This window comes from Hibiscus syriacus, unplaced genomic scaffold (genome assembly GCF_006381635.1).
Source record: "Hibiscus syriacus cultivar Baekdansim isolate YM2019G1 unplaced genomic scaffold, ASM638163v2 tig00111131_pilon, whole genome shotgun sequence".
NCBI lineage: Eukaryota > Viridiplantae > Streptophyta > Magnoliopsida > Malvales > Malvaceae > Hibiscus > Hibiscus syriacus.
The window spans coordinates 206,357-218,188 of record NW_024062991.1 but is presented as its reverse complement, the minus strand read 5'-3'; the positions used below and the strand labels follow the sequence as shown (position 1 = coordinate 218,188).

At 36.2% G+C, this 11,832-nt stretch overlaps 1 protein-coding gene and 1 pseudogene across 1 annotated transcript; both read left to right on the top strand.

The window, feature by feature from the left end:
- The first annotated feature begins 1,967 nt into the window (after positions 1-1,967).
- Positions 1,968-5,046, top strand: LOC120154459 (annotated as a pseudogene).
- A 2,702-nt stretch (positions 5,047-7,748) lies between these two features.
- On the top strand, positions 7,749-11,439 carry LOC120154505 (GATA transcription factor 25-like). Its single transcript, XM_039166230.1, has 7 exons — positions 7,749-8,130; positions 8,378-8,461; positions 8,536-8,666; positions 10,119-10,214; positions 10,402-10,507; positions 10,780-10,839; positions 10,949-11,439. The coding sequence occupies exons 1-7, from the start codon at positions 7,831-7,833 to the stop codon at positions 11,084-11,086; spliced, it is 915 nt and encodes a 304-aa protein (XP_039022161.1). The 5' UTR covers positions 7,749-7,830; the 3' UTR covers positions 11,087-11,439.
- The last annotated feature ends 393 nt before the right edge of the window (positions 11,440-11,832 follow it).

Below are 11,832 nucleotides of genomic sequence, written 5' to 3'. Positions count from 1 at the left end.
ATGAAACCATTCTCTTCTTGAGGTCATGTGATATGTTGCTCCCAAATCAATGAGCCATATATTTTCATATCTCTTTCTACCTTCCACGGTGGTTGATGCTTCACAACATAGAGCATCTCCATCATCTGAAGTGTTTGCAGTATTGCCTTGTGGATTGGAGTTTTTATTTAGACTCCAACAATTCTTCTTCAGTGACCCTTCTTTCCATAGTTGTAGCACTTTAAATTCTTCTTTCTTCTCGACTTTGATCTACCATGCTTGTGATTGCTGCTTTGGCCACGTTCCGTTGATCTGCCTCTCATCGTTGTCAATGCTTCTGCTTGTTGCAGATTTACTTGTCTGTCTTCCTTGTTCTTGCACCGATTTTTTTCTTGTAGAATAACAGCTGCAACGTCATCGAATACTAGATTGGTGACATTACTGTTTGTCAAGTTGATGATGAGTTGGTCATACGAATCAGGTAGACTTTGAAGTAAAAGTTCAACACGTTCTTGTTCTCCTATTGTACATCTTAAGGATGTAAGCTGAGAAAATAAAGTGTTCAGCGTGTTTAAGTGCTCCGTCACTGAAGTAGATTCTGACATACGAAGAGTGTATAATTTCCTCTTAAGGAAAATTTTATTGTGCAACGATGTGGCCTCGTACAATTTAGTGAGATGATCTCATATCTCCTTAGCTGTCTTTTTCTCCTCGATGCTTGATAATACTTCATCTGTTAATGCTAGATGAAAGTTTGACATAGCATTCCCGTTCATTCTGATCCATTTGTTGTCATCTGTGAAATCTACCGGCCTTTCACTGATAGCTGCTAGACAAACCGTCTTTCCTCAGGATGACATTCATCTTCAATTTACACAAAGAGAAATTTCTCCCATTGAATTTTTCAATATCAAATTTCGTTGCCATAGTTTCTATTACAGATAGCTCCCACTATTTCACTATCGTGAATAGTTCTCTGGAACCTTCAAATAATGAGTAATACCTTGTTACTTTCTTATGTTGGAGGATCCACCTTTTGGTGGCAACCACAAAGACAATAAGTAGATATTACACACTCAAATCTAGCTATAATACCAATTGTTGCGGAAGACGGCTATCAGATAGAGCAAAATCGCAACTGATAATTTTAAAAAATGAAGATAAAAGAGACACAAAATTTACGTGGAAAACCCCTAAATAATATAGGGTAAAAACCACGGGCAATGGTAGAAGAATTTCACTATGAGAAAATAGGAATTACAACCTCTCTCGATCTACCAATGAGAAAACAATGATAATTCTCTCTTGATAAAAAGGAGAAAACAACTCTCAAGAAAACTCTCTAAATTCTCTAGTACTAGGAGAAAACTAGAATGCTTTGGGATGGTTTTGAAGCTAAATGAGTTAGGGTATTTATAGTTGAAGCTTAATGACTAATCTTGTAAATGCCCTAAAGTTCAGTGACTAAATGCATTTATCCCCTTTAGCAAATATTCAACAAAATTGGCTTAATAATTTTTTTTTTAAAGTCGCCGGCTGCTAACTAGCAGCCCATGTGCTTTTGATTTTTCAACATATACTGGTCTAAACAAAGAGCATACCTTCAAGAGACGCCGAATATGCAGCCATGAAACATGCAATGCCTTGTACAAAGAGAAGATAATCCAACAATTTAACCTATCCAAAGATCATTTGCATCGACAATGTCCCAACATAAAATTCACACCCCTTGAATTATGAGTAATAAAATTGTAATGTGGCAAATGAAGGCCAGTGATAGCAATTCCTATATTTAAAGCTGTTTATCAATGGAAGGAACATACCATCCGGGCGACCTATCCTCTCCTCCCATTTACTTTCCTTAATCGCTAAGTACCGACATTTTGATCCATTGTTCTTTGATCGCCTTTGTCGATGGAATCTCTTCTTCTTCTTCTACTTGCGATAAAGGGAGAGATTCAGATTAGCAGGGCAAATAAGAAATTATGATGCTGCATAAAATTGCCAGCAATGCATATTCCTGGTGGTGGGCTAGCCATATCAGAACAAAGCAATCCAAATAGCTTGAACAGAATCTTCACGGTAATATAACCTTTTCTTTTCATTTTATGATTCTATTAATTCATCTCTCAACATGAATGAATATGATGATATAGCACTCTAAATATATGATAATATTAGACAACGAGTAACAATGCAACTAGTTAATATCCAACAGATTATTGGTTTTTTTTTATTTGACTTGAAAATCACAGATGTGGAGGATAAAGTCCTGGCATGCTTGAAATCATTGATGATGATGGAGAATCCTTTCTACAAAGGATAAATATGTATTATAGAAGGAGACCTGAGCTTTTAATCATTCTTGAAGACATTTATCGAGCTTATCGAGCATTAGCAGAGGTATGATCTCTTATCAAGGGATCTACAAAGTGCCAATCGCACCATTGCCACTGTGTTTCCCGATCAAGTTCCACTTTCCATTCATGACGAAGAAGAAGAAAATGGTTGCTTTGCATCTACTTCTTCGAGGTCCGATACACCGGTGTAATCAAAATCAGGATTGAGAGCTACGATTCCGAAGAAGGACTTTCGGAGCCAGTCGATGTTGGCGTTGAGAAAGGGACAGTTAAAGAAGTCTATTAGTTTGGCTCAAGCTGGTTTGTGTTCGAAGTCGGGGTTGAGCAAAGAGGAGGAATTGGAAGAAATAAACAAGCTTCAGAAGGATATTTTATAGATGCAAACTGAATGGGAGTTTGTGAAGAACTCATATGAGCAAGGGTATAAGAGATTATGCAACATCGAAAATAGCAAAACCGAGAAGCAAAAGAGGATATACAGTTTGCAGAACGAGTATGATGTCGGATCCGCTATCAATGATAATGAAGCTTGGCTTCTAATGGCGAATCGAGTTCTTAAATCTTGCAAAGAGTCATTGGTTAAGTTGCAAGAAACACATGAGTAGTCAACTGAAGAAGGAAGAGCTGAATCCAAAAGGATTAAGAAAGAAATGACACGTTAGAAGCTCTTAGGAGGAAGTTTAAATGCCCACCTACAGTTCAGCAGGAGGAGCTAAAGGTGAGCTTGTCTACGGATGTCAATAAAATGGTCACGAATTCTAGAATGCCGAAAAGGGGAGACAGTATATGGAATTGTTGCAAAAGGAGATCGAACAGAAGCTCGAATTAAGCTCGAGTTTCTCTCTTACAATGTCACAGCTTGACCAAAAAATCGATGACCTCATGCAAAGAGTTGTTGATCTGGAAAATGCGGTCTTTTCCGAGACTGCTTCAGTAAAGAGATTGAAATCTGATGCCGATGAACTTCAGGAACACGTCAAGAGCCTCGAAGAAGACAAGGAGGCGCTGGTTGGAGACTCAGACAGCACAGAACATAGGATTATTGCCTTGGAGGGGGAATTAAGTAAAGTTAAAGATCTTCTTAGAAAAATTATAGACCAAAATAACAGCCTCAAGGCTCATTTTACTGAAGCAAACTGTAAGATCAATCATTTATCAGTGCATTTACATGCTGTGAAGATGGATGAGGAGGTCGACAATATGGAACTCTCCAAAGAAGGAAAAACCGAGATGGATGAGTCAGTTCCCGGTGATAGTTCAGCCTTAAAAGATGCCGAGGTCGAAAGGGAAGGGAAGGATGGAGATGACTCAGCTGAAGGAAGAAACGATATTGATTCCGAATCAGGCAATAAGATTGATGCTGATTCGGAAAAGTGTACGGAACAGGTGGATGAATATGAAGCTGAGAATAATTTTTTATCGGAAACAGCAAGCAGTACCATTCTTGATTCTGAATCAGGCAACAAGACTGATGTTGACTGGGAAAAGGGTACGGAACAGATGGATGATTACAAAGCTGAGACGAAATCTTTGTCCGGAACAGCAAGCAGTACAATTGATATCGAGAATCCGGAATTAGAGACCGATGAAGAAGAAGAGCTACAAAACTGGAGGAAGCTCTACAAGAGTGGATCGGGTGAGAGGGAAAAGATTTTACTAGATGAGTACTCTTCTGTTCTTCGGAATTTTAAGGATGTAAGAAAGAAGCTTAAAGAAGTTGATCAGAAAAAACGGGACGATTACTACGAATTGGCATCGGAGATCAGAGAACTGAAGAATGCTCTTTTTATCAAAGACGAAGAGATTCAATCGTTACGCCGAAAGTCGAGCTTTATCGATGAAAATAAGGATGAGAACTTAACAGACTATGAAGCATCAAATACCATGACTAGTCCGGAATCTACATTGTCAGATTTTATTCGGATATCACCAGTAGCAGCAGATGAGGGGAAAGGCGAATCTATTGAAAAGGAGACTAAAGAACCAACACTAAAAGGATCTTTAACTCGATCCCGTTCTTTCTCAACTCCGGAAGGTAAAATCCGATCCGATATCAATGAACTGCACGAGGACAATCTAGCCTTTTGGTTGAGGTTCAACTCATCATTTCATCAGATACAGAAATATCAAACTTCAGTGCAGGACCTGGAAAGTGAGTTATCAACATTGAGAGAAAGAAAGAAGCAAGAACAGAATGAAAAAGAGGAGCCTCTGGGATCAGAAGCACGCCCCATTTACGCTCATTTACGAGAAATAAAAGCCGAACTGACGTTATGGCTGGAAAGCAATGCAGTGTTGAAAGACCAAGTGCAGGGTCGATATTCTTCCTTGTGCAACTCGAAGAAGAGGTATCAAGGATGAGCAATGCAATCGCCACGAAGGTGAGCCTGAGCTCAACGGGTACCAGGCTGCAAAGTTCCAAGGCGAGATTCTAGGCATGAAACAGGAAAACTTCAGGGTTTCGGACGAGTTGAAAAGAGCCTTCGACTGCATGCAACAACTCAAGGAGGAAATAGAGAGTATAATGGCCAATTTGGAGTTTGAAATCGAAGCTGCGTCCGCATCAAGGCAACATCAACAACAATCTGGAACGGGATCACGGCATAGAATCCCTCTCCGATCCTTCTTATTCGGAATCAAGTTACATGTTCATGTGCGGGCAGGCACAATTTCAGAGACAACGCAGTTACCTTTCAGAACCTACTGACCCTTCGTAAGACACTGAATTTTCTTAGACACACCATTTGGAAGATTTCTAGTTTCTGTTTTACTTTGATTCTAACACCTTAAAAACCTTTTTCTGCATATATTACTCGTAATGGTTTTGGATTCTTAATAATAATTTATACTTCTAATGTAGAATTTAAGAGATGTTTTGTCTGATAATAGTGCGTTGATTCTTTCATCCTCCATTGATGGATCCTATTTGGCTCCTATTTTTGTTGTTGTTGAAAGTCATAGTTTTGAAAATAACTAAATGTTTAATCAATAAAATGTATACTCTAAGTAATTCTCAAACTTTTAAAATTTTACAATTAAATCCTTTTAATGATTTGCTGGTTAATCATAATTGTTTTATATGATTTTTTAGAGCTTTGATTAAGTTAAAATGAATTGAATCAAGGAATGAATGTTCACTTAACATACGGATAATATTGAATCTATAATTTGATTAAATATGTAAGATTAAGAAATGAAATAGAACAAGATAATTAAAGAAATATTAGTACTTAAACAAATATGTATTAAAAATGAAAGAAAGAGTTTAATCGCATAAATATATTGTCTTATGTGATGTGCGCATTTCACATGCGTTAAATGTACATTTGAAAGATCACATAAACTCCAAACAATCATCCGGACGATTACAAAGAAACAAAAGGGACAAAGAAAAAGCCAGAGAAGACAGCAAGTAAGATCAAGGAAAGCCACCTACTAAAGTGATATGCTATATAGGTTCATAAGCCGAGAAGATTGGGAGGACTAAGCAAAATGAATCAGCTGATGAATCTATCAGGTTTGTGTTTCATCATAAAAAGGATCGATATTAAGGAGATCATATAAAAAACCCGTACACCATGTACAGTCCCATGATTTACCCAGCGTCCAACGCACCCATGAATTGGTACTTTCGATCGCATCATTGAATAACGCTCTTTTAATAAAAGAGGATAAGTATTGATCATTACAAAAAGATCCTAAAAGTTATGATTCTTACAATGTTGTTCTACCTTCATCATCCTCCGTAGCAACACAAACACATACCCATCATTTTGTTGGATATACACACACGCAACAGTCTTTAAAACATATAAATCTTATCATATTAATGAAGAAAGTTAATTTTAATCAATTTATGTTTTCATGCAAATGGGGTCATTATATCTTAAAATAAAATATTAAAATTAAAATATTTAAAAAATATTAAAATGATTACACAAAAAATTAATATTAAAACAATATTTTAATAGTTTTTACAATAAAATAAGTTGTCGGAGATTCTTTAGATTCGCTCACACTTGAAACTCTCGTAAAGAGTGAAAAAAAGGGTAAAGTGTATAAATGGTCCCCTGACTATAGGGTATTTTTTATTAAGTCTCTAGTTTATTAAAAGTTATAAAATGACCTCCGACTATAAAATGTTATTATTATGTCCCTTGACTAGGGGTGTGCAAATTCAAGTACTAGGGTTTTCGGGTATCCGAAGTGTCGGGTACCCGGATCTTCGGGTAATTTTATTTCTTAGCCCGTGTCCCGACCAAGATGTTATGGGTACCCAGTAATCGGGTACCCGAATTTTACGGGTACCCATATACCCTTTTTTTTAAATGTTCTAAAAAATAATTATTTACTTTAATTTAATATATAAAAAATTTTATATATAAAAAAATCCCATATACTGAAATGTTCTAAAAAAATAATTGTTTACTTTAATTTAATATATAATAGCTGTTTACTTTAATTTTAGGGACTATTTATATATATATAAAATAATATTATATTATTATATATACCCGGTGTTACTTTAAAATATTCTAAAAAATAGTTGTTTACTTTAATTTAATATATAATATTATTAATAATTAAATATATAATAATTGTAAATAGTAAATCTAAATTTCAAATTCAAAGTTTTGAAAATGAAAATTAAATAATATTTTAACATCGTACCTTTCTAATGTTATGAGTTTTTTGTACGTCATCATCGTTAGCCCAATAAGCATAAAGATAGTATGCACAAGTCTGCGGGCATGAATATTTCATGAAACAATTTTGAGTGCAGAAAAGCCTGAAAAACAAGTTAACCGGGTATCTGGAAAATTTCATTTTTGTGATCCGGGCCCGACTCGGGAAATGTCGGGCCGGGTACTCGATCCGATCAGGTAAATTTTTTAGAAAATTATCCAGTTTTTTTAGGTTCGGGTCGACGAGTCAGGTCAACTGAGTCGGGTATTTCTGCACACCCCTACTCTCGACTATTAAAAGTTTCAAAATGGTTGTCCGATTATTTATTATATCCACAAGCCACAACCATTGAAAAATTGACTGTTGTCTAAGTTGGATGTTAATATGATGACTGAGATGTGATGATCGAGATGTGATGATCTTTAAGATACTAAGATCAAATTTTATCATATCACAATCAACAAAGTTAACGTTCATCTCATTATCAATTTTTTAATAAAAAAAACGAGTTTGAAATATAATAAATAATCATATAATTATTTTATAATATTTAATAATTAAAATACATAATAATATAACACTCTCTTGTTCTATAACTTTTAATAATTTTAGTACTTAATAAAATAATACCCATTCAAATCATTTGTGTACTTTAAAAAAAACATTTGCCAGGAAAAACAAAAATGTAAAAACCATTTTTAAAAAATTAACCACTCCATTAATTAAATACTTAATTAGGGTTTTTGCTTTCACTTTCCTTTCCCCCATTTGTTCCCTGTAATGCTTCAACATCCCAAATTCGTCAATGTACGGAAAGTCCCAGCCCATGAATGTCTCAGCTCCGATCTCTGACCCCGGAACCGACGTATGTGACGATGTTTCAGCCTCGGCGTCCGTTGATAACCACCAAAACATTAGTTACGACGCTCACCCTCTCGACAACGGTATCGGAGTTGAAGGCGGCGCCACCGATCATATGTATGCCACAGCCGCAGCTGCTTCAGCCTCTGACTTGGCTATCGTTCAGCGAGCCGACGATGCAAGCCATCTCACTCTCTCGTTTCGCGGTCAGGTCTATGTATTTGATGCAATTACTCCGGATAAGGTATCGTCTTCCCCTTCAGTCTTTTTTTTTCTCCCATTAAGCCAAATGAAGGTTTGCTGAAACGCTTGATTTTTGAAGAAAGACGACTTAAATTGAAAAGAAATATAACTTCATTTTCTCTTAATTCAAGTTGTTAAAGCAATATTGAACCTCAACATCAGGCTTCTCATCATTCCTGTTTCTATATCCCCACTCCCCCCCCACACCAATGAAATGCACATTGTAAAGAACTAAAGATTTTCTGCAGTTCCACGTGGTGCTATTACTGCTAGGGGGATGTGAACTGACTTCAGGTCCCCATGGTGTTGAAATGTCATCTCAGAACCTAAGGGTAATTCTCTTAAATTTGTTGAATTTATAAATTGTTTTACATTCTTTGTTTTTTTACACTGCTTTCATTCTTAGGGTTATTTGGACCTTCCGAGATCTAATCAACCACACAGGGCAGCTTCGTTAGATAGGTTTCGTCAGAAGAGGAAAGAGAGATGCTTTGATAAGAAAGTCAGATATGGTGTTTGCCAGGAAGTTGCTCTTAGGTGTGCATTTTCCTTCCCTGACATGCAGTTAGTTTAGCTGTCTGTGCTTGCAAAAGTTTCCATCAAATTTCGAACTAGAAAAATCTTTTTATCAATCTTGCAATTGATGTTAACAACTTACCCTTGGAATTAATATAGTGAGTATGGCCCTTTTGGGGTTTGAGGAATTACTGAGCATTAACACTTTGAGAAAAGTATGGCTTATATTGTGAGAGTTATGCTGGTTGTACGTAGGGATGGGCATGGGTCGGGTTTTTGGTCCACCCGACCCGACTCGAGAGCAAGAGAGCCTCCACCCGAGACCCGACCCGACCAAAACAAGTTTTCACCCGACCCAAATATATGACATAGAAACCCGACCCGACCCGAAATAATAAAAAAAATTATTTTTATTCTATAAAACAGTGACTTAATTGAAAAAAATTATATATAGAGGGGTATTATTGTAATTATCCCTAATATATAGGGTAAAATTATATATTTTTTTGGGTCAGGTCAGATCGGATTTTTTTCACCCTAAACCCGACCCGACCCGACCCGAACACCACATTAAAAAACCCGACCCAAACCCGATTTTTTAAGAAAAATCCGACCCGATCGGGTCGGGTTTTAATGCCCATCCCTAGTTGTACGGATAGCTGAAGTAAATGATTTTTATTCACACTTTTTTTTAATCTTTTTCTTATCATCTTATGGCCCTTTTCGTTGCTCCTTTTCATGGTTTATGTCATGAGAGTTATGTTAACTCTCATGCGCTACTTATTCTTTCACGTGCTCATTTTCATAGGAGTTTATGACTGTATCTTAAATGTTATTTTATATATGTACTCGAGACACCTATGTAAGAAAACCCATGTATGCTGCACCTTCATTCAAGCAAGCACATTATTTTTGCATTTTGTGCCTCAAGAATATAAGGGTTCTAGTGCCTTGCACCCTTCTTAACTTTGCATTTAATATTACCAAAGTTCTATGATTAACACATTAATGGTTTATTTATCCAAAAATATTGTTGATTTAGGGGGTTTTGTTATTAACCAGAAGTGTAAGGTTTAAGCTGTTACAGTCAGGCAAGTTAGGTGCTTTTATGCAGAAGAAATGGATGTAGTCGAATAAGGGTCTCTCGAGGCAAAAGAAATTAAAGAATTCAAAAAATAGTAAAGAACACTATTTTAGTTCACTGCTCTAGCTGCAAATGCAACAGTAGGATTACATTGACAAATGGGGAAGGATTATACATGTACTAAATTACTAATGATCAAGTAACTGCATAATTTAGAAATATGTATATAGTTGAGTCCATGTAGATTGAATATTGATATCTGCGGTGGTTTATTTTAACTGAAAAGGAATCTTGAAAAACTCATTAGGGACCATCCTTCCTCATTAATAACTTTATATTTGTTCCCATAGTTGCCTAATTTATATTTCTGATTTCTGTGAGTGCTTCAGGATGCAGCGTGATAAGGGTCAATTTACATCTTCCAAGAAGTCTGATGGAACTGAGTACTCGGGTACACAGGACAATGATAAACTATCAGATACTTCGTGAGTTTTATACGTCTTTAGAGTGTTATTGTTTATATTTTCTTTCTTTGAACTATGCTATATTTCTCATCTCTCTTTCGTAAGGCATTCCATTTACTGATGTCAGCTTCAAAATTTCCTGGTGAATTCTCAATATAAGTTTATAATAATTGGAGTTATCATATAATGTCATTTTCTACGTTTCCAGGTGTACTCATTGTGGCATCAGTTCAAATTCCACCCCAATGATGCGACGTGGACCATCTGGTCCAAGGTCTTTGTGCAATGCTTGTGGACTTTTTTGGGCAAATAAGGTTGGTGTCCCTTCTTGTGTTTTATAGTTCACAGTTCTGGGGTGGGGGTAAAATGTTTCTGCTTCACAAATGCGGACTGAGAAGGTGTCAATGTGCTGTGTCAAGGAAGTGGGCTCCGTCCCCTCTCCCTCAAGGGTTACATTTAAGTTTTATTCCGTTTCTTTTGGGCATTTACTTTTACATTTGCTTTTAATTTTGCATGTGTATCAATGCTTTCCCTTTGCAAAGCATGCCTCATGTTTTGAGTTTTTAACAAGGGAACTTTTACGCAGGGTACTTTGAGGGATATTCCCAAGAAAACCCGGGATCATTCCCCGACTCTATTCGAGCATGTAAGTTTCTTAACACATACACTTATTATATTAGACTTCTTGACCGCCTGTTCTAATTTACCTAATTATTTCATCAACCTAATCTATGATTTGCATTTTCTTATGATAGAGAGATATTGAAGCAAATGACTCAGATCCTGGAACTGCTATTCCTACTTCAAAAAGCAATGTAGTTTCTTCCTCAAATGGTGATGGCTCTGCACTAATTGTCTGTGCTAATATGGCCATTATTTCAGATAGATCTTGATTAGTAAGTTCCTTCGAACTTGTGCTATATGTACAGATATCATAGCTACCTTCATCTGTATACAAGTTTTTCTCCTCCTATTCCTCCGTTTAGGGTACTTTTGCATGAGATTACCTCTTTTAGAGGGAAAAAGACCATTCCGGATGCATTACCCGAAACTTCATCTTATCTTTTATAATCTTGTAGGCCGTATGCTTCAATTTCTTATCCCTCACAAAAATCATCTTAGATGAACTATCTAAGCCTCCTTTTTATGTACTAATCAAATGCCATATTAGTTGATGTAAAAGATGACTAATCTTTTTCTGTAAAAAATAATTGGACTTTATATTTCATTCCCTTTCTTTGTCAAATCCTTGTTCTAATCTATCAGTTTGCTAGTGGTAGGTGGATCTGTGTAAGTTAAATGTATGGAATGCGAGTTTTAATCCAGTTGGTTCATATAACTATCGTTAACAGGTAGCTCTCTGTTCTTAGTTGGGCAGATAGATTTAAACTTATTATCATCTAATATTTTTGTATCAGTTTCACACTTCGGTCCTCTTGTTGTATTGCATATTGTGATTATATCTAGTTACTACTTTTAAAGTAAAAATATCTACCCATTATCTCTACCGTTATTATAGATAGACAACTTTAATGTTCCTTACCGCACGCCTGTTGTTATTTTAATCCAGCCCTTGCAATTTTTAGTTAGTTGTTCCCCAAAATTGCTCACCACTTTAGGGTTCCATCTTTGCCTAAGT

Bases quoted from the DNA above. Each gene is read 5' to 3' on its own strand.
- LOC120154505 (XM_039166230.1), top strand. From the start codon at position 7,831: ATGTACGGAAAGTCCCAGCCCATGAATGTCTCAGCTCCGATCTCTGAC. The intron at 8,131-8,377 runs GTATCGTCTTCC...GATTTTCTGCAG, and splicing joins ATGCAATTACTCCGGATAAG to TTCCACGTGGTGCTATTACT. The intron at 10,215-10,401 runs GTGAGTTTTATA...CTACGTTTCCAG, and splicing joins GATAAACTATCAGATACTTC to GTGTACTCATTGTGGCATCA.